Raw genomic sequence first — 26338 nt, 5'->3', positions numbered from 1 at the left:
AGTTGGAGACTGAAAAATGTTCTTAAGTCTATAAACTCAGCAAATGTATTACCTATTAATTCCTTAAAATTACTGGAAGATGTACTTCAGGTGACTAAAAAATGAATAAAAATAAATAATTCAAGGACAGGTATGTTGTAGTATAAAAGAACCAGCAATGAGCAATGAAAGTAGTAAAGCATAGTTTTTCAAAATAATCTTTGTTAATATGGTTATATACTTAACACAAAATTTTGAAAAACTCTGGAAAGCTAAAGTATATAGCCCAATAATATTAATTTATTTTAATATTAATGATAATTTGTATCTGAAATCCCAGATTATATCAATAAATGCTGGAAAATGCTGGGAAGCCAAAGATGGAAATAAAAACATGCTAATGTTTATATCTTAAATTCTGGCAATGGCAATTTCATTATGACATCTATAAGAAAAGTAGATTTCATCATTTTGAACTACTTTCTTTTTCTTATTCTAAAACCACTTGAAAGAAGGAAAAATGCCCAAATATACATCTTACTTTTCTAATCAGCAAATGTAAAGCAAGCTTATTTCAGGAGGTGGATGCTACAAAAACAAAGCTATTCATCAGAAATCTTAAAGGGCCTATTTTTAGGTTGATTTATCATTTTTTTTTAAAAAAAACTTAACATTTATTTATTTTTGAAAGACAGAGACAGAGCATAAACAGGGGAGGGGCAGAGAGAGAGAGATACAGTATCCAAAGCAGGCTCCAGGCTCTAAGCTGTCAACACCGAGCTGACACAGGGCTTGCACTCATGAACTGCAAGTTCATGACCAGAGCCAAAGTCGGGTGCTTAACTGACTGAGCCACCCTGATTTATCATTTTTAAAGTGAAACACTAAGAGTGAACATCTGAACACATCACGTAATAGATTTTATATTAGGAAGAAGTAATTATTGAAGAAATGTGGTCTTGGTTCTCTGGTTTCATGGAAGTCATTAATATGGTCTTTTCACATATCTTATTGGACCTAGGCTAAAAATAATCATAAACTCATTTCTCACATAATTAAATAAAATTCTCTGCACCTCAGAATTTCAAAACCTAAAAAAGGGTATGTCCTTTTTCAGTAGGTTTCTTTACTACTTAGTAAATCAAATTCACTGATCATTAAACCAGGAAGCTAGAGTAACTTCTTCCGAAGAGGGAGAATTCATTATTGCAACCCTGTGGTTAATCCTGATAACCATTTGATGAGGCTTTGGACAAAAGCATGATGAATGGGAATGTGTGTACACATGTTCATGCAAAGATAAAACACATATATGTAGGGCGCCTGGGTATCTCAGTTGGTTAAGTGACTGACTCTTGATCTCAGCTCAGGTCAAGATCTCCTGGTTTGGGAGTTCAAGCCCTGCATCAGGTTCTGTTCATGAAGCCTGCTTGGGATTCTCTGTCTCCTTTTCTCTCTGCCCCTACCCTGCTCGCTTGCTCTTTCAAAAATAAATAAACATTAAAAAAAGAGAAAACACATATGTGAGATAAGTGTCAAATCACTTGAAGTGGTACATTTAATGTTTATTTATTTTTGAAGGAGAGAGTGCACATGAGAGAGTGCAAGTGGGGGTGGGGCAGAGAGAGAGAGAGGGAGACACAGGAACTGAAGCAGGCACCAGACTCTGAGCTGTCAGCACAGAGCCTGACATGAGGCTTGAACTCACAAACTGCGAGATCATGACCTGAGCTGAACTCAGACGCTTAACCGACTGAGCCACCCAGGTGCCCCGAAGTGGTACATTTAAATACCAGTGCCAATTAATACTCGTATGTTATATTAGGAATGTATGTATATTTAAATTGCCAGCTCTCAGAAAGGACTATATATATTTAGCAGGGCTCTGAGATAAATTAAAAGTAAGAATCTCCTTTCCTGTCTCTTAGATCTATACCCATTTCTGTTCAGAACACAAAGTAATATAGAGTTTTCCATCAGTAGACTATACTTTAATAAGGAAATGAGATAGGTATACAAATAAGGCAGTACCAGAATTAACATGTGCTAACTGTAGGCAAATGGTTGTTGCCACATTAATAAAATTACTTCCCTCAATATTTACATGACTGAACCTCATTCCTTTCACATCTTTATGTAACTACTGCCATGAATGGTGTATGTATTACCAAAAGCAATATGTAAAGTATGAAAAGTGTTTGGTGGTAATTTTGCATCCCTTTTATGTTACTTTGGCTAAATGGTGCTGCTGTTGAATATATTTATAGTGTGTTAGATAAGTGTGTTAGATAAGTGCTGCCTTATTTCTTACCCCAAACTCTCACTTTAATTTCAGAATGACAAAAAGATGCCTACAACATTCAAAAAACAAAGTGAACATCTTGAGCATGCTATTGATTGTATTCTTGTCTTGATATCGGAAAGAAGAAGGGCCCGTATTCTACATGGCATTAATGAACAATCACCTCATAACATTCTAACAGCTACTCTTGAACTGATAAATGTGGTCAAGATGATACTAAACATTCTGGAGAGGTAATTCCTAACATCTGATCTGTAAAGCCTTAAGATGCATTTTTTCCTCTTTCTCCCTCTTCAGAAAACTTATGTATAGATTAGATTTTATTTCTACAAATCTTTCAAATACAATTACAGATTTTTATTGATACTCTGAATATCTCCCTAGAGTGAAAAAATATTTTTATAAAACTCGCTTTAAATGAAATATTTGATCATCTTACTTTTTACAGAAATAAAACAATTTACAAGTAATATTTGTTTTACCAAGGACTTTCTTTGGGCTTCCTTTATAGATCAAATTCTGCTGCTGTATTAGAAACACTTGTTTTTCTGTAGTCCTTTAGGAATGCACAAAAGTTAACACCAAAGCCCTAAAATACTTTCTCTGGACTATTTACAGCAACAAAATAATGCTTTTTTTATATATTTATTATATTAGGATAAACAAGAGTCAATAGTGCTTTTAAAACTCTGTGTTGCTCAGAGAAAGGTTTAGAAATCAAAGGCTAATGATTTCTAATCTTATTCTGATAATAACCTTTAGGTAACATTAATATTTCAGTTTCATAAAAAAATCAGTTTCCTAATTGTGATCTTGATCAAAGACTACATAGTCAACTCTATATTCTACACACAAATGAAGCATTATACGGATATTTATTCTTATGCCTTTTGCTTCTGCTATCAGAAAGTATTATACCCCAAAGATAGACAGGCTAAGTAGTGAGAGAGGGATGCATGTGTTTATGATCAATGAGAGAAGAGGACAAGTCACAATAGTTTTCCCTCTTTGTTATTCTTATTCATTCTTTTTCATCTCTTTTCATTTCAATTGATGCTTGAGTGACAAGCCCATTTTGTTCACATGAACGGATAAAGTGGGATGAAATGACTGACCTGCTTTTTCAAATAAATTTAAAATTGGATGTTAGATAAAGCATAAGAAATTCATAAATTCCACTACTTCCTCTCGTCTGAGCCCCTTACAGATATCTGTCTGGCAACAAGTTGAAACGGAAAATAATTGAAATCCTTGGAATTAGCTCAAGTTAAGGAAAATAGGGAAAGGAATAATGGTCACTCAACAGAGATAGCCACAGGAATGAGTAGTGGCAACAGAAGACCCCCAAAGTGAATATAATTTCCTTCATTGATAGCTGATTATTCACAGTATTAAATTGTCTTGTATTATTAAAGTAGTCTCATTACAAAACTCAAATCATGGCTGCATTATTGAGAAGGATGCTTTGGACATTTTCATTATATAACTAATTTGAGGGCTCCTTAGCTCTCTGAACAGTGAAACCATGTAAGATTAAAAGGGGTTTATATTGTTCTTACAGTATTTTGTTGTAAGTAGTCCTTAATATTTTGTAGTAGCAGATTCCTCTTTAAAAATGATATAATATATGTGAAATGACCTCATATAACAGCTTTTGAATATGGCAAACTTATGGTTCATCTTAGCACCTTCTTTCCTAACAGCTTGAATATTTTAAACTTTATTTTTTTCCCAATTACACCTTTATTGCATTTATAGTCTTATACAACCTGTAATCTCAATAAGTAATTTCTCCTAATAGTGATAGTGTTGTTCATGGGACCGAAGTCTCTCTTCAGCTCAAGCTAAATGGGTAATAATTACATTCAAAATATTTCCAGACCTTTGGATACTGTCTGACATTTTTATGTATTCAACATATCTCTATTATCAGCTAAGTCATTGAAACAAATTTATTGAAATGTCATATTAGTTTTCCCAATTTTCTTAATTTTTATTCCCATTCAACCCTATTTTACAAATGTCAAGACAGTTTTAGATGTAACATTTTTTTTTAAAAAAACTGAAAAGTTTGTCATACTTTTTACTCTCATCACTAAAACAAAAATATTTTCATATAATTAGCTTTACCCTTAAATTAATTTTATTTTGTTTTATATCAAATTTATGATTATTCTTGATTTTATAACAGCTCTTGCTCCACTTTTGTAGTTTCCTTTACTTATTTTTATATAGTTTTATTCTATAATCTGTGAGCTTATTGAAGCTGAAATATCTTTTCTTTTTTTTTTTTTAAGAAGTCTGACTGTTAAACTTTAGTTTAAAACATTACAGATCCTCATAGTCCTTGCATAAGAAGTAGTGGCAATTGAATCAAAAAACACACTACATACCTTGCACTGGACATAGTTGCTATTAAACATCTAGGTACTTTTAAATTTCTTAGCTTTAGCTGCTTCTGATTTTTCAAAGACCTCCTAGTAAAGACCATGTCTTGAAAGTTGTGTCAGAGACTCATTTGCCCCATTTCTTTTCATATAGTAACATGGGTTTTAAGAATGTTTGGGGCTCAAAAGCAAAAGAATGTTTAGGGCTCAGGCTAATTGAATTTCTTATAGAAAAATTAAATTTCTTTTACCAGATATCTGTTTAGCGTGCTAATTGAAAAAATTGCTTCTTATTTTCTCTCTGAATTTAAATAATTGTGTTTCCAGGAAAATTATTTCTATGGTTTATCCTAAAATTGGCCTTATCTCTATGCTTCTAAAATACAACATGGGAAAGATGCTATAAAAATGTAAATTTTCCATTATTAGTTTTAATATTGATTTTTTTTTTGTCAAATTGTGATTCAAACAATTATTTGACTTGGTTTAATCAAATCTATGATTTCAGGCCTAAAACTTATTTTTACTTTATTAAAAAGAAGAATATAAATCTAGTGAGTCACCTTGGTAATAGAGATAAGTACTTTTGAGATAGAATTGATGTTAATTCAAGATTTTAATTCGATATGCCATCATGGCAAAAAAGGGAAAAGTTGGTTATATAACCTCCTCCCAAGAAGTTTCCTCTTCTTTTTTTGTATTTTTCTAAAAGACTTAGACTTTTTATTGAGTTATTTGAACATTTTTCAATGGAACTACAGTATACAAAAGATTGGCTTTGCCAACATTATAAGCTTAGATATGTATGATAGAGCTTTATTTGTCACTTTATTAGTAATGGAAGTAACATATTAAGATTTACTGTGGACATTGTGGGTTTTAAAAAGCTCTTAATTATGATAATAGAAATCTTAGAGTCTGTTGACAATGGCTTCTCTGACTATATTATATTTCTATTAGTCATTAAAATATTAACTGGCTTACTGATTTCTACAGTAAGCTAGCCAAGGAAAAAGAAATTAAAAAAATTAAAAAGTTCCCTACTCTGTCTTCCACCTTTTTATAGTAACTTGAAAATAGGGATAACTATTGTAAATTGTGTACCTACCATCTTAGCAGTTTATTGACACCGTAGATACATTACATTGATCAGCTTCCATATAAGCTTTCTGTTACTATTTGTATAACTTTGTGATGTCTAGAATTTAGCTGACCCTCGGCACTTTTTCAAAGTGATCTAAAGCTCTATATATTGTGAGTTATAATTTTCAATTTCCTAAGGTATAAAGCTATGACATTCAATGAAACTGAGATTGACAGAATCTCTTCTCATCTTTCCTGGCAGGCCTCCATTTGATTGTATGTCAGAATTTTCCAGTTTGAAAAGCCAACTCATTAAATGCATCACATTACTGAAGCATTTCTCTGAGCAGGTAAGACATGGTTTTGTTGTGATGTTCTCCATACATTCTCATATGTATTTATTTACCAAATACTGTAAATTATTTTCAATAACATCTATATAGCCAGTTTCTTTACCATATCCAATGCCAACACTGAAATTCAGATCCATATTTGGTTATATACAGTTAAAATATTTGTATAACTATGCAATGGATTTCTCAACTCAAACATCTTTTTCATTCAATTGGAATTTACCCTTATTGCTGCATTATTCTAAAACAACTATTGAGCTGAATAGAAACCTTCAAATGCTTACCATCATCCAGTGAACATGTTCTAAAATTGTTAAACTATCATTCAAAACCTTCCTTAGTCCATAATGACGTGTCATTTTTCTGTTCTATGTGACCCCTATATTATCCTCAAGATTTTTTTTTTGGAGTCCAATAAGTAGTTGGATTTGCTGCAAAAGTTGAGGCAGCAAAATTACATATTTAAAGTTGGTTCTAAGAGTTCCCCCTTCTCCACATCCTCACCAACATCTGTTGTTTACTGTGTTGTTAATTTTAACCACTCTGACAGGTGTGAGGTGGTATCTCATCGTGGTTTTGATTTGTATTTTCCCTGATGATGAGTGATGATAAGCATCTTTTCATGTGTCTATTGACCATCTGGATGTCTTCTTTGGAAAAATGTCTATTCATGTCTTCTGCCTATTTCTTTTTTTTTTTTTTTCATTTTTCTCTGATTTTTTTATTTTTTTTTTAATTTACATCCAAATTAGTTAGCATACAGTGCAACAATGATTTCAGGAGTAGATTCCTTAGTGCCCCTTACCCATTTAGCCCATCCCCCCTCCCACAACCCCTCCAGTAACCCTCAGTTTGTTCTCCATATTTATGAGTCTCTTCTGTTTTGTCCCCCTCCCTGTTTTTATATTATTTTTGTTTCCCTTCCCTTATGTTCATCTGTTTTGTCTGTTAAAATCCTCATATGAGTGAAGTCATATGATTTTTGTCTTTCTCTGACTGGCTAATTTCACTTAGCGTAATACCTTCCAGTTCCATCCATGTAGTTGCAAATGGCAAGACCTTCTGCCTATTTCTTAATGGGATTATTAGGTCTTGAGGTGTTCAGTTTGATATGTTCTTTATAGACTTGGGATGCTAACCCTTTACCACATAAGTCATTTGTAAATATCTCCACCCATTCTGTAGGCTGCCTTTTAATTTTATTGATTGTTTCCTTTACTCTTCAGAAGGCTTTTGTCTTGATGAAGTCCCAATAGTCCCCATCTGCTTTTGTTTCCCTTGTCTCCAGAGACATGTCTAGCAAGTAAGAAGTTGCTACAACCAATGTCAAAGAGGTTTCTGCTTGTGTTTTGCTTTAGGATTTTGATGGATTCGTGTTTCACATTTAGGTCTTTCATCCACTTTGAATTTTTTGTGTGTGTATGGTGTAAGAAAGTGAGCAGTTTCATTCTTTTGTATGTTGCTGTCCAGTTCTCCCAAAACCATTTGTTGAAGAGACTTTTTTTCCATCAGATATTCTTTCCTGCCTTGTTGAAAATTAGTTGCCCATATAGTTGTGGTTTCATTTCTGGGTTTTCTATTCTGTTCCATTGATTTATGTGATTGTTATTGTGCCATTATCATACCGTATTGATGTCTACAGATTTGTAATATAGCCTAATGTCTGGAATTGTGATGCCTCCGGGTTTGCTTTTTTTTTTTTTCCAGGATACTTTGGCTACCAAGGGTCTATTGTGGTTCCATAAAAAGGTTAGGATAGTTTGTTTTAGCTCTGTGAAAATTGCTGGTGCTATTCTGCTAGGGATTGCATTAAATGTGTAGATTGCTTTGGGTAGTATAGAGATTTTAACAATATTTGTTCTTCTAATCCATGAGCACAGAATGTTTTCCGTTTCTTTGTGTCATTTTTGGTTTATTTCATAAGTGTTCCATAATTTTCAGAGTACAGATTATTTATCTGTTTGGTTAGGTTTATTCCTAGGTATCTTATGGCTTTTGGTGTAATTATAAATGGGACTGGTTCATTAATTTCTCTTTCTGCTGCTTCATTATTAGTGTATAGATTTCTGTAAGTTTATTGTATATCCTGTGACTTTGCTGAATTCGTGTATCAGTTCTGGCATTTTTTGGTGGTATCTTTCAAGTTTTCTACATGGAGTATCATGTCATCTGCATATATTGAAAGTTTCACTTCTTCTTTGCTGATTTGGATGTGTTTCATTTTTTTGGTTGCCTTCTTACTGAGGCTATGACTTCCAGTACTATGTTTAATAACAGTGTTGAGAGTAGGCATCCCTGTCCTGTTCCTGAATATAGAGGAAAAGCTCTCAGCTATTCCCCATTGAGGGTGATCTTAGCTGTGAGTCTACTATATATGGCCTTTATGATGTTGAGGTATGTTCCCTCTACCTTACTTTGTTGAAGGTTTTTTTTTTTTTTTTATCAAGAATGGATGCTTTACTTTTTCAAATGATTTTTCTGCATCTATTGAGAGGATAACATTGCTCTTATCCTTTCTTTTATTAATGTGGTATGTCCTGTTCATTGATTTGCAAATATTGAACAACCCCTACACCCAGGAATAAATCCCACTAAATTGTGCTGATTAATTCTCTGTGCTGTTGGATTCGAATTGCTAGTATGTAGTTGAGAATTTTTGCATCCATGTTAAAAGGGATATTGACCTTTAATTCTCCTTTTTGGTGGGATCTTTGTCTGGTTTTAGAATCAAGGTAATGCTGGCCCTGTAGAATAAGTTTGGAAGTTTTCCTTCCATTTTTATTTTTTGGAACAGTTTGAGAATAAGTATTAACTCCTCTTTAAATGTTTGATAGATTTCCCATCAGAAGCCATGCAGCCCTGGATTTGGTTCATTGGGAGATTTTTGATTACTGATTCAATTTTTTTCCTGGCTATGGGTCTGTTCAAATTTTCTAATTCTTCCTGTTTCAGTTTTGGTAGGTTTTATATTTCTAGGAATTTATCCATTTCTTCCAGAGTGCCCAATTTGTTGCCATATAATTTCTCATAATATTCTTTTATAATTGTTTGTATTTCTGTGGTGTCATTTATTATCTCTTCTTTTTCATTTATTATTTCATGTATTTGGTTCTTTCTCTTTTCTTTTTGATATGTTTGGCTAGCAGTTTGTCAACTTTATTAGTTCTTTCAAAGAAACAGATCTTAGTTTCATTGATCTGTTCTCCAATATTTGTTGTTTGTTTCTATATCATTTATGTCTGCTCTAATCTTTATTATTTTCATTCTTCTGCTGATTCCAGGATTTATTTGCTGTTCCTTTCTGAGCTCCTTTAGGTGTAAGGTTAGGTTGTGTATTTTAGACTTTTTTCTTCTTGAGGTAAGCATATATTGCTATATACTTCCCTCTTATGACCGCTTTTGCTGCATCCCAAAGGTTCTGAATTATAGTGCTTTCATTTTCATTGGCTTTCATGTATTCTTTTAATTTTTTTTCTTTAATTTCCTGGTTAACCCATTAATTCTTTAGTAGGATGTTCTTTTACCTCCATGTATTTGTGGTCTTCCCCAATTTTTTCTTCTGGTTGACTTCAAGTTTCCTAGTGTTGTGGTCTGAAAATATGTATAGTATGATCTCAGTCTTTTTATACTTGTTGAGGCCTGATTTGTGACCCAGTATGTGATCTATTCTTGAGAATGTGGCATGTGTATTCAAAAAGAATGTATATTCTGCTTTAGAATGAAATGCTCTGAATATATCTGCTAAGTCCATCTGGTCCTGAGTGTCATTCAAAGCCATTGTTTCCTTCTTCCATTTTCTGCTTGGATGATCAGTCAATTGTTGTAAGTGGGGTATTAAAGTCCCCTATTACTTCTGTATTATTATCAATGACTTTCATTATGTGTGTTATTAATTGATTTATATATTTGGGTGGCTCCAAGATGGGAACATAAGTAGTTACAGTTATTGGATCTTCTTGTTTGATAGACAACTTTATTATGCTATAGTGTCCTTCTTCATCTCTTGTTACATTCTTTTGTTTAAAAATTTTTAAATGTTTATTTTTGAGAGACAGAGAGACAGAGTGCAAACAGGGGAGGGGCAGAGAGAGAGGGACACACAGAATCTGAAGCAGGCTCCAGGCTCTGAGCTGTCAGCACAGAGCCCAATGCAGGGCTCAAACCCACGAAGTGCGGGATCATGACCTGGGCTGAAGTCAGACACTTAACCGACTGAGCCACCCAGGTGCCTTTACATTCTTTCGTTTAAAACCGAATTTGTCTGATATAAGTATGGATACTCTGGCTTTCTTTTAATGTCCATTAGCATGATAGAGGGTCCTCCATCCCCTCACTTTCAATCTGCAGGTGTCTTTAGTTCTAAAATAATTTTCTGTAAGTAGCATATAGATGGATCTTGTTTTTTTTTTTATCCATTCTCAGATCATGTGTCTTTTGACTAGATCATTTAATCTATTTAAAATCAGAGTGATTATTGAGAGATATAATATAGTGCCATTGTATTACCTGTAAAATAGTTGTTTCTGGAGATGTTCTCTGTTCCTTTCTAGTCTTTCTTGCTTTTGGACTTTCTCAAATAATCCCCTTTAATATTTCTTGTAGGGCTGGTTTAGTGGTTATGAACTCCTTTAGTTTTTTCTGGTAAACTATCTCTCCTTCTAGTGTGAATGACAGCCTACCTGGATAAAGTATTATTGGCTGCATATTTTTCTCAGATCACCGCCTTCTTCCTGTCTGTGTCTGAGGCATCTGCCTTTCTGGTGGTTCAGTGCTCCTGTGTTTTATCTCAGTTGTGTGGCTGGGTTTCTAAACTCCATTTTTAGGGACCTAGTGCATTGTGAACCCGAACTGATCCTTTGAGGGAGGATCTCACCAAGCTGTGGCTGGTACCAGTTTGTCTGAGAAAAACAGTGCCACAAATGTGCAGGAACTTAGAGTTTATGATAAGGCACAACAAAAAGCAGGCATCCAAGTTAGCTGCCTTCAGCAGGCATCTCTGCTTATATGGTAGTAAACAGGGCAGCTCCATGGTGCCAACAAGCTCTTTTACCACTGAGACCATCTGCTGCTTCTCCTAAATGCACTTTGAGTAGGGGAACTGTCTCTTTGAGCAGGACCAGAGGTTCCCCAGAGCATGTAGTCTTCTCCCGGGCCTCTACCCTCCTTATGCACAGGAGCACCACTATCCCTGCCAGGTTGGACCCTGGTGATGGCATGGACATCTAAAATTTCAGACTTTCAGCCATGCTACTTGTGAAAGCTTGGGGTAATCAGCCCCTCTGGTTTACAAGTCAATACTTTGGGGAAGTATTTTTTTAGTTTATTTATTTATTTTGAAAGAGAGCAGGGGAGAGGAAGCAAGAGGAGGGGACAGATGGTCTAAAACGGGCTCTGTGCTGATAGCAGAGAGCCTGATGTGGATCTCAACTCACGAACCATGAGATTATGACCTGAGCCAGAGTCAGACACTTAAATGACTGAGCCACCAGGTGCCCTGGGAAGCATTTTTCTTGTGCAATCCCCTGCATGATGCTTTATCTCTCCCTCTGTGATCAGGGCTCCCTCCCCTCCACATCACCTGTGATTCTTTTCTCTCCCAAATCACATCTCTGCACCTCTTAATTTCCAGTATGTAGCCTCTTATCCCCCTCTAGGTGTGCAGTTTGTTGCCTCAGTCCTTAGATCAATTTCCTGGGTGTTCAGAATTTTATAATTATCTAGCTGTGTTCGAGGGAAGAGGCAAGGATAAAGTCCTCCTCCAATCCACCGTCTTAATGCCCACCATTAAGATGTTTTACTCATTCATCTTTAAATGATTGTGTACAATTCTACCTTTATCTTTTTTACCATATTATTTTTCTACCTAGAATTTACTCCTATGACTTCTTTCTCTAAGTAGTACATTTATTGTATTTTTAATGAGTTGACAAGTTAATTTTCTTTGGCTGCATTTTTTTTCTTTTAAAAAATTATTTAAATTCAAGTTAGTTAACCTATAGTGTAATATTACTTTCAGATGTCATAGTGAGTCAACACTTCCATAGAACACCTGTTGCTCATCACACCAAATGCACTCTTTAATCCTCACTACCTATTTTAACCACCCCCCACCCACATCCCCTTCATTGAACATCAATTTTTCTCTATAGTTAAAAATCTGTTTCTTAGGGAAAAAATTATCATAAGATGGCAGAGTAGCATGGAAGTTCTTAGCTTCTCTCATCCCTGAAATGTAGCTAGATCAGCACCAATTTTGCACACTTAGAAAATTGATCTGAAGATCAACACAAAAATCTACATAACTTGAGCCACAAAGCTCAGTAGGAATTCACCCCAAAAGAAAGAACAGGAAAAAATAACAGCCAGGGACTTAACACAGATAGAAACAAGGTGTCTGAGCTAGAATTTAGAATCACGATAATAAGAATACTAGCTGGTGTTGAAAAAAAAAACATAGAATTCCTTTATGCAGAGATAAAACAAGTAAAATCTAGTCAGGATGAAATTAGAAATGCTATCACCAAAATACAATCTCAAATGTATGCCAAGATGGCAAGGGTGGGCAAGGCACAGCAGCAAATTAGCTATATAGAAGATAGAAGTATGGAGAATAAATAAGCAGAATAAAAGAGGGGGAAAAGGCAAAAAAGAATGATACAAGAATTAGAGAATTCAATGACTTATTAAAAATGAATAATATCTGAATCGTAGGAGTCCCAGAAGATGAAAAGAAAGAAAAAGGGGCTTATGTAAGCAAATTGTACCAGAAAACTTTTTCAATATGCAGAAAGACACAGACATCAAAATCCAACTAGCACAGAGAACTCCCATTAGATTCAATAAAAACTGACCATCACCAAGGCATATCATAGTCAAATACACAAAATACACAAAGAAAAAAATATGAAAACAGCAAGAGAAAAAAATGTCCTTAACCTATAAGGGAAGATTAGGTTTATGGCTGACCTATACACAGAAACTTAGCAGGCTAAAAAGGAGTGGCAGGATATATTCAACATGCTGAATTGGAAAAATATGCAGCCAAGAATTCTTTATCAAGTAAGGCTGTCATTCAAAATAAAGGAGAGATAAAAGAGTTTCCCAGACAAACACAAACTAAGGAGTTTGTGACCACTGTGAAAAATTTTAAGGGGAGCTCTCTGAGGGGAGGAAAGATGAAACAAAATAAAAAAGACAAAAGCAACAAAGACTAGAAAGGACCAGAGAACACCACCAGAAACTCCAACTCTACAGCAATTTAGGCCTAGAAAGTCTCTAGATTCTTTGTCAGTGTCTTATGAGACAAAATAGACTTTAAATTAAAGGTTGTAACAAGAAATTAAGAAAGGCATTATATCATAATTAAGGGGTATTTCCACCAAGAAGATCTAACAATTGTAAATATTTATGCCCCCAATGTGAGAGAACCCAAATAGATAAATTAATTCATCTCAAATACAAAGAAACTCATTGATAATATCATAATAGTAGGGTACTTGAACCCCACTTACAGCAATGGAAAGATCATGTAAGCAGAAAATCAACAAGATAAAAATAACTTTGAATGACACTGGACCAGATGGACTTAACAGATATATTCAGAATATTTTATCTCAAAGCAGGAGAATACACATTCTTCTTGAGTGCACGTGGAACAGTTTCCAGAATAGATCACATACTGGGACACAAATCAGCCCTCAACAAGTACAAAAAGATTGAGATCATACCATGCATATTTTCGGATCACAACACTATGAAACTCAAAATCAACCACAAGAAAAAAAATTGTAAAGACCACAAATACTTGGAGATTAAAGAACATCCTACTGAAGAATGGATGGGCTAACGAAGAAATTAAAGAGGAAATTAAAAAGTACATGAAAGCCAATGAAAATGGTAACACCACAGCCTAAAACCTCTGGGATGCAGCAAAGATGGTCATAAGAGGGAATTATATAGCAATCCAGGTCTTCCTAAAGAAGGAAGAAAGGTCTCAGATATACAACATAACCTTAAACCTAAAAGGGATGGAAAAACAACAGCAAAGAAAGCCCCAAACCAGCAGAATACAGGAAATAATAAAGATTAGAGCAGAAATCAATGATATCAAAATAGAAAAAAAACAGTAAAACAGATCAATGCAACCAGGAGCTGGTTCTGTGAAAGATCTAACAAAAATGATAAACCTCTAGTCAGATTAAAAAGAAAAAGAAATGACCCAAATTAAAAAAAAATCATAAATGAAAGAAGAGAGATCACAACCAATACTGCAGAAATACAAACAATAATAATAGAGTATTATGAGCAATTATATGCCAATAAATTGGGCAATCTGGAAGAAATGGGCAAATTCCTGCAAATATATAAACTGCCAAAACTTAAACAGGAAGAAATAGAGATTTGAACAGACCCATAACCAGTAAAGACATTGAAATAGTAATCAAAAATCTTCCAAAAAAACAAGAATCCAAGGCCTGATGGCTTTCCATGGGAATTCTACAAAACATTTAAAGAAGAGTGAACACCTATTCTTTTGAAGCTGTTCCAAAAAATAGAAATGGAAGGAAATCTTCCAGACTCATTCTATGAGGCCAGCATTAGCTTGATTCAAAAACCAGACAAAAGACCCCACTAAAAGGAGAACTACAGACCAATTTCCCTAATGAACACGGATAAACAATACTCAACAAGATATTAGACAACCGGATATAACTACATTAAAACAATTATTCACCACAGTCTAGTGGGATTTATGCATGAGATGTAGGGCTCGTTCAATACCCACAATTCAATGTGAAACATCACATTAATTATAGAGAGGATAGAAACCACATGATTCTCTCAATAGATGGAGAAAAGCATTTGATAAATGATAGTATCTTTCTTGGTAAAAAAAAAAAAAAACAAACCTCAAGGAAGTAGGGATAGAAGGATCATACCTCAAGATCATAAAAGGCATATAGGAAAGACTCACTACTAATATCATTCTCAGTGGGGAAAAACTGAGACTTTCTCCCTTGAGGTCAGGAACACAAAAGGGATGTCCACTCTCACCACTGTTATTAAACACTTTATTGGAAGTCTTAGCTTCAGCAATCAGACAACACAAAGGAATGAAAAGCATCCATATTGGCAAGGAGGAAGACAAAATTTCACTCTTCACAGAAAATATGATGCTCTGTGTGGAAAACCAAAAAGATTCCACCAAAAATCTGCTAGAACTGATCCATGAATATAGCAAAGTCGCAGGATATAAAATCAATGTACAGAAATTGGTTACATTTCTATACACCAAAAATGAAGCAACAGAAAGAGAAATCAGGGAATTGATCCTATTTTCAATTGTACCAAAATGCATAAAATACCTAGGAATAAACTTAACCAAAGAGGTAAAAAAAAATCTATACACTGAAAATTGTAGAAAGCTTATGAAATAAACTGAAGAAGACACACACAAAATTAGAAAAATAGTCCATGCTCATGGGTTGTAAGAACAAATATTGTTAAAATGTCAATACCACCCCAAACAACCTACACATTCAATGCAGTCCCTATCAAAATAACACAGCATTCTTCAAAGAGCAAGAACAAATCATCCTAAAATTTGCATGGAACCAGAAAAGATTCATAATAGCCAAAGCAATCATGAAAAAGAAAACCAAGGCTGGAGGTATCACAATTCTGGACTTCAAGATGTATTACAAAGCTGTAATTACCAAGACATTATGGTACTCACACAAAAACAGACACATAGATCGATGTAACAGAGTAGAGAACCAAGAAATGGACCCATAAATTTATGGCCAAGTAATCTTTGACAAACCAGGAAAGAATATCCAGTGGAATAAAGACAGTCTTTTCAGCAATTAGTGTTGGGAAAACTGGACAGCAACATGCCTGAAAAATAAACCTGGAACACTTTCTGACACCATACACAAAAATAAACTCAAAATGGATGAAAGACCTACACGTTAAGACAGGAAGCCATCAAAATCCTAGAGGAGAAAGCAGGCAAACACCTCTTTGACCTCAGCCACACCACCTTCTTACTCAATATGTCTCCAGAGGCAAGAGAAACAGAAGCAAAAATGAACTATTGGGACATCATTCTAGATAAAAACTTCTGCATGGTGAAGGAAACAATCAGTAAAACTAAAAGGCAACAGAGGGAATGAAAGGACATATTTGCAAATGACATATCAGATAAAAGGTTAGTGTCCCAATTCTATAAACAACTTATCAAACTCAACACCCCCCCAAAAAACACAATACAGTGAAGAAATATGCAAAAGATGTGAATAGACACTTTTCCAATGAAGACATCCAGATGGCTAATAGACACATGAAAAAATGCTCAACATCACTCATCATCATAGAAATACAAATCAAAACCACAATGAGATACCACCTCATACCTGTGAGAATGGATAAAATTAATAATTGAGGCAACAACAGATGTTGGCGAGGATGCAGAGAAATAGGAACCCTTTTGCACTGCTGGTGGGAATGAAAACTGATGCAGCAATTTTGCAAAAGAGTATGGAGATTCCTCAAAAAAATAAAAATAGAACTACCCTGTGGAATTTAAGATACAAAACAGATAAATATAAGGGAAGGGAACAAAATAATATAAAAACAGGGAAGGGCGCAAAACACAAGAGACCTTTAAATACAGAGAATAAACTCAGCATTTCTGGAGGGTTGTTGGCTGGAGGGGATGGGCTAAATGGACAAGGGGCATTAAGGAGAACACTTGTCATGAGCACTGGGTGTTCTATGTAGGGGTTGAATAACTGGATTCGACTCCTGAAATCATTATTGCACTGTATGCTAACTGGGATGTAAACTTTAAAAAATAAATTAAGTAAAAAAATATGTTTATTGGTTGCCTCCCTCTCATTTTTCCCCCTTTGTTCATTTGTTTTACTTCTTATTCCAAATATGAGTGAAATCCTATGGCATGTGTCTTTCACTGATTGAGTTATGTTATTTAGCATAATACTCTCTAACTCTATCCATGTACTTGTAAATGGAAAGGTTTCTTTCTTTTAAAAGCTGAATTATATTCCATTATATATAGCTATATAATGCTATATGTAACTATATATAATATATAGCTAACTTACATTGCTGTATTATGTATAGCTATACATAGCTACATTATATAGATAGATAAATCTCTACATAATAGATAGATAGATAGATAGATAGATAGATAGATAAACAGATAAAGCTAGAAAAAGATACCTCACATATTCTTTATCCCTACAAAATAATCTTCAATGTGATGAACAGAAAACATATGGAGCCAAGAATCCTTTACCTAGCAAGTCTGTCATTTAGAATAGAAGAGATCAAGGTTTTCCCAAACAAACAAAAACCAAAGGAATTCATCACCTCTAAACCAGCCCTACAAGAGATCCTAAGGGGGATTCTGTGAGTGAAATGTTGCAAGGACCACAAAGTACCAGAGACATCCATACAAGCATGAAACCTAAAGACATCACAATGACTCTAAACATATATCTTTCAATAATAACACTGAATGTAAATGGAATTAAACACCATATTTATATCAGGCAAACTATATACTTATATCAGACAAACTAGACTTTAAAGGCTGTAACAAGAGATGAAGAAGGGCATTATATAATAAGTACAGGGTCTATCCATCAGGGAGAGTTAACAATTATAAATGTCAATGCGCCGAATATGGGAGCCCCCAAATATATAAAACAATCACAAACATAAGCAACCTTATTGATAAGAATATGGTAATTGCAGGGAACTTTAATACCCCATTCACACCAATGGATAGATAATCTAGACACAGAATCAATAAAGAAAAAAGGGCCCTGAATGATACATAGGATCAGATGGACTTGACAGACATATTTAGAACTCTGCATCAAAAAGTGACAGAATATACTTTCTTCTCAAGTGCACATGGAACCTTCTCCAAGATAGATCACATACTGGGTCACAAAAAAACCCTTCATAAGTGTAAAAGAATTGAGATCCTACCATGCACATTTTCAGACCACAATGCTATGAAACTTGAAATCAACCACAGGAAAAAGTCTGGAAAACCTCCAAAGCATGGAGGTTAAAGGACACCCTACTGAAGAACGAATGGGTCAACCAGGCAATTAGAGAAGAAATTAAAAAATATATGGAAACAAATGAAAATGAAAAGACAACAATGCAAATGCTTTGGGATGCGGTGAAGGCAGTCCTGAGAGGAAAATACACAGCAATGCAGGCCTATCTCAAGAAACAAGAAAAATCCGGTTCCAGAAGATGGCGGCATAGGAGGACGCTGGGCTCACCGCGCATCCTGCTGATCACTTAGATTCTACCTACACCTGCCTAAAGAACCCAGAAAACCGCCAGAGGATTAGCAGAACGGAGTCTCCAGAGCCAAGCGCAGACGAGAGGCCCACGGAAGAGGCGAGGGCGGCGAGGCGGTGCGCGGTCCACGGACTGGCGGGAGGGAGCCGGGACAGAGGGGCGGCTCACCGGCCAAGCAGAGCCCCCGAATCTGGCTGGCAAAAGCGGAGGGGCCCGACGGACTGTGTTCCGACAGCAAGCGCGACTTAGCCTCTGGGAGGTCATAAGTTAACAGCTCTGCTCAGAAAGCAGGAAGGCTGGAGGACAAAGGGAGGGAGAGCTGCTGAGCCCCCGGACGGCAGAGCTCAGCTTGGCGGGGAACAAAGGCGCTCGCCAGTGCCATCTCCCCCGCCCATCCCCCAGCCAAAATCCCAAAGGGAACCAGTTCCTGCCAGGGAACTTGCTCACTCTTCGCAAACACCCAACTCTGTGCTTCTGCGGAGCCAAACCTCCGGCAGCGGATCTGACTCCCTCCCGCTGCCACAGGGCCCCTCCTGAAGTGGATGGCCTAAGGAGAAGCGAGCTAAGCCTGCCCCTCCTGCCCCCGTGCACCTTGCCTACCCACCCCAGCTAATACGCCAGATCCCCAGCACCACAAGCCTGGCAGTGTGCAAGTAGCCCAGACGGGACACGCCACCCCACAGTGAATCCTGCCCCTAGGAGAGGGGAAGAGAAGGCACACACCAGTCTGACTGTGGCCCCAGCGGTGGGCTGGGGGCAGACATCAGGTCGGACTGCGGCCCCGCCCACCAACTCCAGTTATACACCACAGCACAGGGGAAGTGCCCTGCAGGTCCTCACCACGCCAGGGACTCTCCAAAATGACCAAACGGAAGAATTCCCCTCAGAAGAATCTCCAGGAAATAACAACAGCTAATGAACTGATCAAAAAGGATTTAAATAATATAACAGAAAGTGAATTTAGAATAATAGTCATAAAATTAATCGCTGGGCTTGAAAACAGTATAGAGGACAGCAGAGAATCTCTTGCCACAGAGATCAAGGGACTAAGGAACAGTCACGAGGAGCTGAAAAACGCTTTAAACGAAATGCAAAACAAAATGGAAACCACGACGCCTCGGATTGAAGAGGCAGAGGAGAGAATAGGTGAACTAGAAGATAAAATTATGGAAACAGAGGAAGCTGAGAAAAAGAGAGACAAAAAAAATCCAGGAGTATGAGGGGAAAATTAGAGAACTAAGTGATACACTAAAAAGAAATAATATACGCATTATTGGTATCCCAGAGGAGGAAGAGAGAGGGAAAGGTGCTGAAGGGGTACTTGAAGAAATTATAGCTGAGAACTTCCCTGAACTGGGGAAGGAAAAAGGCATTGAAATCCAAGAGGCACAGAGAACTCCCTTCCGACGTAACTTGAATCGATCTTCTGCATGACATATCGTACTGAAACTGGCAAAATACAAGGATAAAGAGAAAATTCTGAAAGCAGCAAGGGACAAACGTGCCCTCACATATAAAGGGAGACCTATAAGACTCGTGACTGATCTCTCCTTTGAAACTTGGCAGGCCAGAAAGGCTTGGCACGATATCTTCAGTGTGCTAAACAGAAAAAATATGCAGCCGAGAATCCTTTATCCAGCAAGTCTGTCATTTAGAATAAAAGGAGAGATAAAGGTCTTCCCAAACAAACAAAAACTGAGGGAATTTGTCACCACGAAACCAGCCCTACAAGAGATCCTAAGGGGGATCCTGTGAGACAAAGTACCAGAGACATCACTACAAGCATAAAACATACAGACATCACAATGACTCGAGACCCGTATCTGTCTATAATAACACTGAATGTCAATGAATTAAATGCGCCAACCAAAAGACATAGGGTATCAGAGTGGATAAAAAAACAAGACCCATCTATTTGCTTTCTACAAGAGACTCATTTTAGATCTGAGGACACCTTTAGATTGAGAGTGAGGGGATGGAGAACTATTTATCATGCTACTGGAAGCCAAAAGAAAGCTGGAGTAGCAATACTTATATCAGACAAACTAGACTTTAAATTAAAGGCTGTAACAAGAGATGAAGAAGGGCATTATATAATAATTACAGGGTCTATCCATCAGGAAGAGCTAACAATTATAAATGTCCATGCGCAAATACCGGAGCCCCCAGATATATAAAACAATTACTCATAAACATAAGCAACCTTATTGATAAGAATGTGGTCATTGCAGGGGACTTTAACACCCCACTTACAGAAATGGATAGATCATCTAGACACACAGTCAATAAAGAAACAAGGGCCCTGAATGATACATTGGATCAGATGGACTTGACAGATATATTTAGAACTCTGCATCCCAAAGCAACAGAATATACTTTCTTCTCGAGTGCACATGGAACATTCTCCAAGATAGATCTTATACTGGGTCACAAAACAGCCCTTCATAAGTTTACAAGAATTGAAATTATACCATGCATACTTTCAGACCACAATGCTATGAAGCTTGAAATCAACCACAGGAAAAAGTCTGGAAAACCTCCAAAAGCATGGAGGTTAAAGATCACCCTACTAACGAATGAGTGGGTCAACCAGGCAATTAGAGAAGAAATTAAAAAATATATGGAAACAAACGAAAATGAAAATACAACAATCCAAACGCTTTGGGATGCAGCGAAGGCAGTCCTGAGAGGAAAATACATTGCAATCCAGGCCTATCTCAAGAAACAAGAAAAATCCCAAATACAAAATCTAACAGCACACCTAAAGGAAATAGAAGCAGAACAGCAAAGGCAGCCTAAACCCAGCAGAAGAAGAGAAATAATAAAGATCAGAGCAGAAATAAACAATATAGAATCTAAAAAAACTGTAGAGCAGATCAACGAAACCAAGAGTTGGTTTTTTGAAAAAATAAACAAAATTGACCAACCTCTAGCCAGGCTTCTCAAAAAGAAAAGGGAGATGACCCAAATAGATAAAATCATGAATGAAAATGGAATTATGACAACCAATCCCTCAGAGATACAAACAATTATCAGGGAATACTATGAAAAATTATATGCCAACAAACTGGACAACCTGGAAGAAATGGACAAATTTCTAAACACCCACACTCTTCCAAAACTCAATCAGGAGGAAATAGAAAGCTTGAACAGACCCATAACCAGCGAAGAAATTGAATCGGTTATCAAAAATCTCTCAACAAATAAGAGTCCAGGACCAGATGGCTTCCCAGGGGAGTTCTACCAGACGTTTAAAGCAGAGATAATATCTATCCTTCTCAAGCTATTCCAAGAAATAGAAAGGGAAGGAAAACTTCCAGACTCATTCTATGAAGCCAGTATTCCTTTGATTCCTAAACCAGACAGAGACCCAGTAAAAAAAGAGAACTACAGGCCAATATCTCTGATGAATATGGATACAAAAATTCTCAATAAGATACTAGCAAATCGAATTCAACAGCATATAAAAAGAATTATTCACCATGATCAGGTGGGATTCATTCCTGGGATACAGGGCTGGTTCAACATTCGCAAATCGATCAACGTGATACATCACATTAACAAAAAAAAAAGAGAAGAACCATATGATCCTGTCAATCGATGCAGAAAAGGCCTTTGACAAAATCCAGCACCATTTCTTAATAAAAACCCTTGAGAAAGTCGGGATAGAAGGAACATACTGAAAGATCATCAAAGCCATTTATGAAAAGCCCACAGCTGACATCATCCTCAACGGGGAAAAACTGAGAGCTTTTTCCCTGAGATCAGGAACACGACAGGGATGCCCACTCTCACCTCTGTTGTTTAACATAGTGCTGGAAGTTCTAGCATCAGCAATCAGACAACAAAAGGAAATCAAAGGCATCAAAATTGGCAGAGATGAAGTCAAGCTTTTACTTTTTGCAGATGACATGATATTATACATGGAAAATCTGATAGACCCCACCAAAAGTCTGCTAGAACTGATACATGAATTCAGCAAAGTTGCAGGATACAAAATCAATGTACAGAAACCAGTTGCATTCTTATACACTAACAATGAAGCAACAGAAAGACAAATAAAGAAACTGATCCCATTCACAATTGCACCAAGAAGCATAAAATACCTAGGGATAAATCTAACCAAAGATGTAAAAGATCTGTAAGCTGAAAACTATAGAAAGCTTATGCAGGTAATTGAAGAAGATATAAAGAAATGGAAAGACATTCCCTGCTCATGGATTGGAAGAATAAATATTGTCAAAATGTCAATACTACCCAAAGCTATCTACACATTCAATGCAATCCCAATCAAAATGGCACCAGCATTCTTCTCGAAACTAGAACAAGCAATCCTAAAATTCATATGGAACCACAAAAGGCCCCAAATAGCCAAAGTAATTTTGAAGAAGAAGACCAAAGCAGGAGGCATCACAATCCCAGACTTTAGCCTCTACTACAAAGCTGTCATCATCAAGACAGCATGGTATTGGCATAAAAACAGACACATAGACCAATGGAATAGAATAGAAACCCCAGAACTAGACCCACAAACGTATGGCCAACTCATCTTTGACAAAGCAGGAAAGAACATCCAATGGAAAAAAGACAGTCTCTTTAACAAATGGTGCTGGGAGAACTGGACAGCAACATGCAGAAGGTTGCAACTAGACCACTTTCTCACACCATTCACAAAAATAAACTCAAAATGGATAAAGGACCTGAATGTGAGACAGGAAACCATCAAAACCTTAGAGGAGAAAGCAGGTAAAGACCTCTCTGACCTCAGCCATAGCAATCTCTTACTCGGCACATCCCCAAAGGCAAGGGAATTAAAAGAAAAAGTGAATTACTGGGACCTTATGAAGATAAAAAGCTTCTGCACAGCAAAGGAAACAACCAACAAAACTAAAAGGCAACCAACGGAATGGGAAAAGATATTTGCAAATGACACATCGGACAAAGGGCTAGTATCCAAAATCTATAAAGAGCTCATCAAACTCCACACCGGAAAAACAAATAACCCAGTGAAGAAATGGGCAGAAAACATGAATAGACACTTCTCTAAAGAAGACATCCGGATGGCCAACAGGCACATGAAAAGATGTTCAACGTCGCTCCTCATCAGGGAAATACAAATCAAAACCACACTCAGATATCACCTCACGCCAGTCAGAGTGGCCAAAATGAACAAATCAGGAGACTATAGATGCTGGAGAGGATGTGGAGAAACAGGAACCCTCTTGCACTGTTGGTGGGAATGCAAATTGGTGCAGCCGCTCTGGAAAGCAGTGTGGAGGTTCCTCAAAAAACTAAAAATAGACCTACCCTATGACCCAGAAATAGCACTGCTAGGAATTTACCCAAGGGATACAGGAGTACTGATGCATAGGGGCACTTGTACCACAATGTTTATAGCAGCACTCTCAACAATAGCCAAATTATGGAAAGAGCCTAAATGTCCATCAACTGATGAATGGATAAAGAAATTGTGGTTTATATACACAATGGAATACTACGTGGCAATGAGAAAGAATGAAATCTGGCCTTTTGTAGCAACGTGGATGGAAGTGGAGAGTGTGATGCTAAGTGAAATAAGCCATACAGAGAAAGACAGATACCATATGGTTTCACTCTTATGTGGATCCTGAGAAACGTAACAGAAATCCATGGGGGAGGGGAAGGAGAAAAAAAAAAAAAAAAGAGGTTAGAGTGGGAGAGAGCCAAAGCATAAGAGACTGTTAAAAACTGAGAACAAACTGAGGGTTGATGGGGGGTGGGAGGGAGGGCAGGGTGGGTGATGGGTATTGAGGAGGGCACCTTTTGGGATGAGCACTGGGTGTTGTATGGAAACCAATTTGACAGTAAATTTCATATATTAAAAAATAAAAAAAATAAAAAAAATAAAAAAATAAAAAGAAACAAGAAAAATCCTAAATACAAAATCTAACAGCACACTTAAAGGAAATACAAGCAGAACAGCAAAGAAACCCCAAACCTAGCAGAAGAAGAGAAATAATAAATATCAGAGCAGATATAAGCACTATAGAATCTAAAAAATACTGTAGAGCATATCAATGAAACCAAGAGTTGGGTTTTTGAAAAATAAACAAAATTGATAAACCTATACCCAGGCTTCTCAAAAAGAAAAGGGAGATGACCCAAACAGATAAAATCATGAATGAAAATGGAATTATAAACAACCAATCCCTCAGATATACAAGCAATTATCAGGGAATACTATGGAAAATTATATGCCAACAAATTGGACAACCTGGAAGAAATGGACAAATTCCTAAGCACCCACACACTTTCAAAACTCAAACAGGAAGAAATAGAAAACTTGAACAGACCCATAACCAGCGAAGAAATTGAATCAGTTATCAAAAATCTCCCAACAAATTAGAGTCCAGGACCAGATGGCTTCCCAGGGGAATTCTACCAGACATTTAAAGCAGAGATAATGCCTATCCTTTTCAAGCTGTTCCAAAAAATAGAAAGGGAAGCAAAACATCCAGCTTTATTCAATGAAGCCAGCATTACTTTGATTCCCAAAGCAGACAGAGACCCAGCAAAAAAAGAGAACTACAGGCCAATATCCCTGATGAATATGGATGCAAAAATTCTCAACAAGATACTAGAAAATCGAATTCAACAGCATATAAAAAGAATTATTCACCATGATCAAGTGTGATTCATTCCTGGGCTGCAGGGCTGGTTCAACATTCACAAATCAATTATCACATTGATATATCACATTAACAAAAAAAAAGATAGGAACCATATGATCCTGTCAATCGATGCAGTAAAAGCATTTGACAAAATTCAGCATCCTTTCTTCATAAAAACCCTTGAGAAAGTCTGGATAGAAGGAACATACTTAATCATCATCAAAGCCATTTATGAAAAGCCCACAGCTAATATCATCCTCAATGGGGAAAAACTGAGAGCTTTTCCCCTGAGATCAGGAGCACAACAGGGATGCTGACTCTCACTGCTGTTGTTTAACATAGGGCTGGAAGTTCTAGCATAAAGAATAAGACAACAAAAGGAAATCAAAGGCATCAAAATTGGCAGAGATGAAGTCAAGCTTTCACTTTTTGCAGATGACATGATATTATACATGGAAAATCTGATAGACCCCACCAAAAGTCTGCTAGAACTGATACATGAATTCAGCAAAGTCCCAGGATAGAAAATTAATGTACAGAAATTGGTTGCATTTTTATACAAGAATAATAAAGCAACAGAAAGAGAAATAAACTGGTCGATTCACAATTGCACCAAGAACCATAAAGTACCTAGGAATAAACCTAACCAAAGATGTAAAATACCTGTATGCTGAAAACTATAGAAAGCTTATGAAGGAAATTGAAGAAGATACAAAGTAATGGAAAAACAGTCCGTGCTCATGGATTGGAAGAATAAATATTGTTAAAATGTCAATACTACCCAAAGCTATCTACACATTCAATGCAATCCCAATCAAAATTTCACCAACATTCTTCTCGAAGCTAGATCAAACAATCCTAAAATTTGTATGGAACCACAAAAGACCCCGAATAGCCAAGGTTATATTGAAGAAGAAAACCAAAGCGGGAGGCATCACAATCCCAGAATTTAACCTCTACTACAAAGCTGTAATCATCAAGACAGCATGGTATTGGCACAAAAACAGACACATAGACCAATGCAATAGAACACAGACTCCACAATTGAACCCACAGATGTATGTCCAACTAACCTTAGACAAAGCAAGACAGAATATCTGATGGAAAAAAGACAGTCTCTTTAAAAAATGGTGCTGGGAGAACTGGTCAGCAACATGCAGAAGGATAAAACTAGACCACTTTCTCACACCATTCACAAAAATAAACTCAAAATGGACAAAGGACTTGAATGTG

The 26338-nt window shown here is 36.5% G+C and overlaps 1 protein-coding gene across 2 annotated transcripts in view; it reads left to right on the top strand.

The window, feature by feature from the left end:
* LOC109255075 (uncharacterized) overlaps positions 1-26338 on the top strand; it is a 443355-nt gene that overhangs the window by 157676 nt on the left and 259341 nt on the right. For both annotated transcript variants that reach the window (XM_019429494.2, XM_053891448.1), the window contains 2 exons: positions 2315-2514; positions 6014-6101. In XM_019429494.2, the coding sequence (XP_019285039.2) occupies positions 2315-2514; positions 6014-6101 (288 nt within the window). The remainder of the gene's footprint in view (positions 1-2314; positions 2515-6013; positions 6102-26338) is intronic.

The sequence above is a fragment of the Panthera pardus genome, unplaced genomic scaffold (assembly GCF_024362965.1).
Source record: "Panthera pardus isolate Hobbes unplaced genomic scaffold, ASM2436296v1 HiC_scaffold_27, whole genome shotgun sequence".
Taxonomy (NCBI): domain Eukaryota; kingdom Metazoa; phylum Chordata; class Mammalia; order Carnivora; family Felidae; genus Panthera; species Panthera pardus.
The sequence above is the reverse complement of the archived record's forward strand: the minus strand, read 5'-3'. Positions and strand labels throughout refer to the sequence as shown.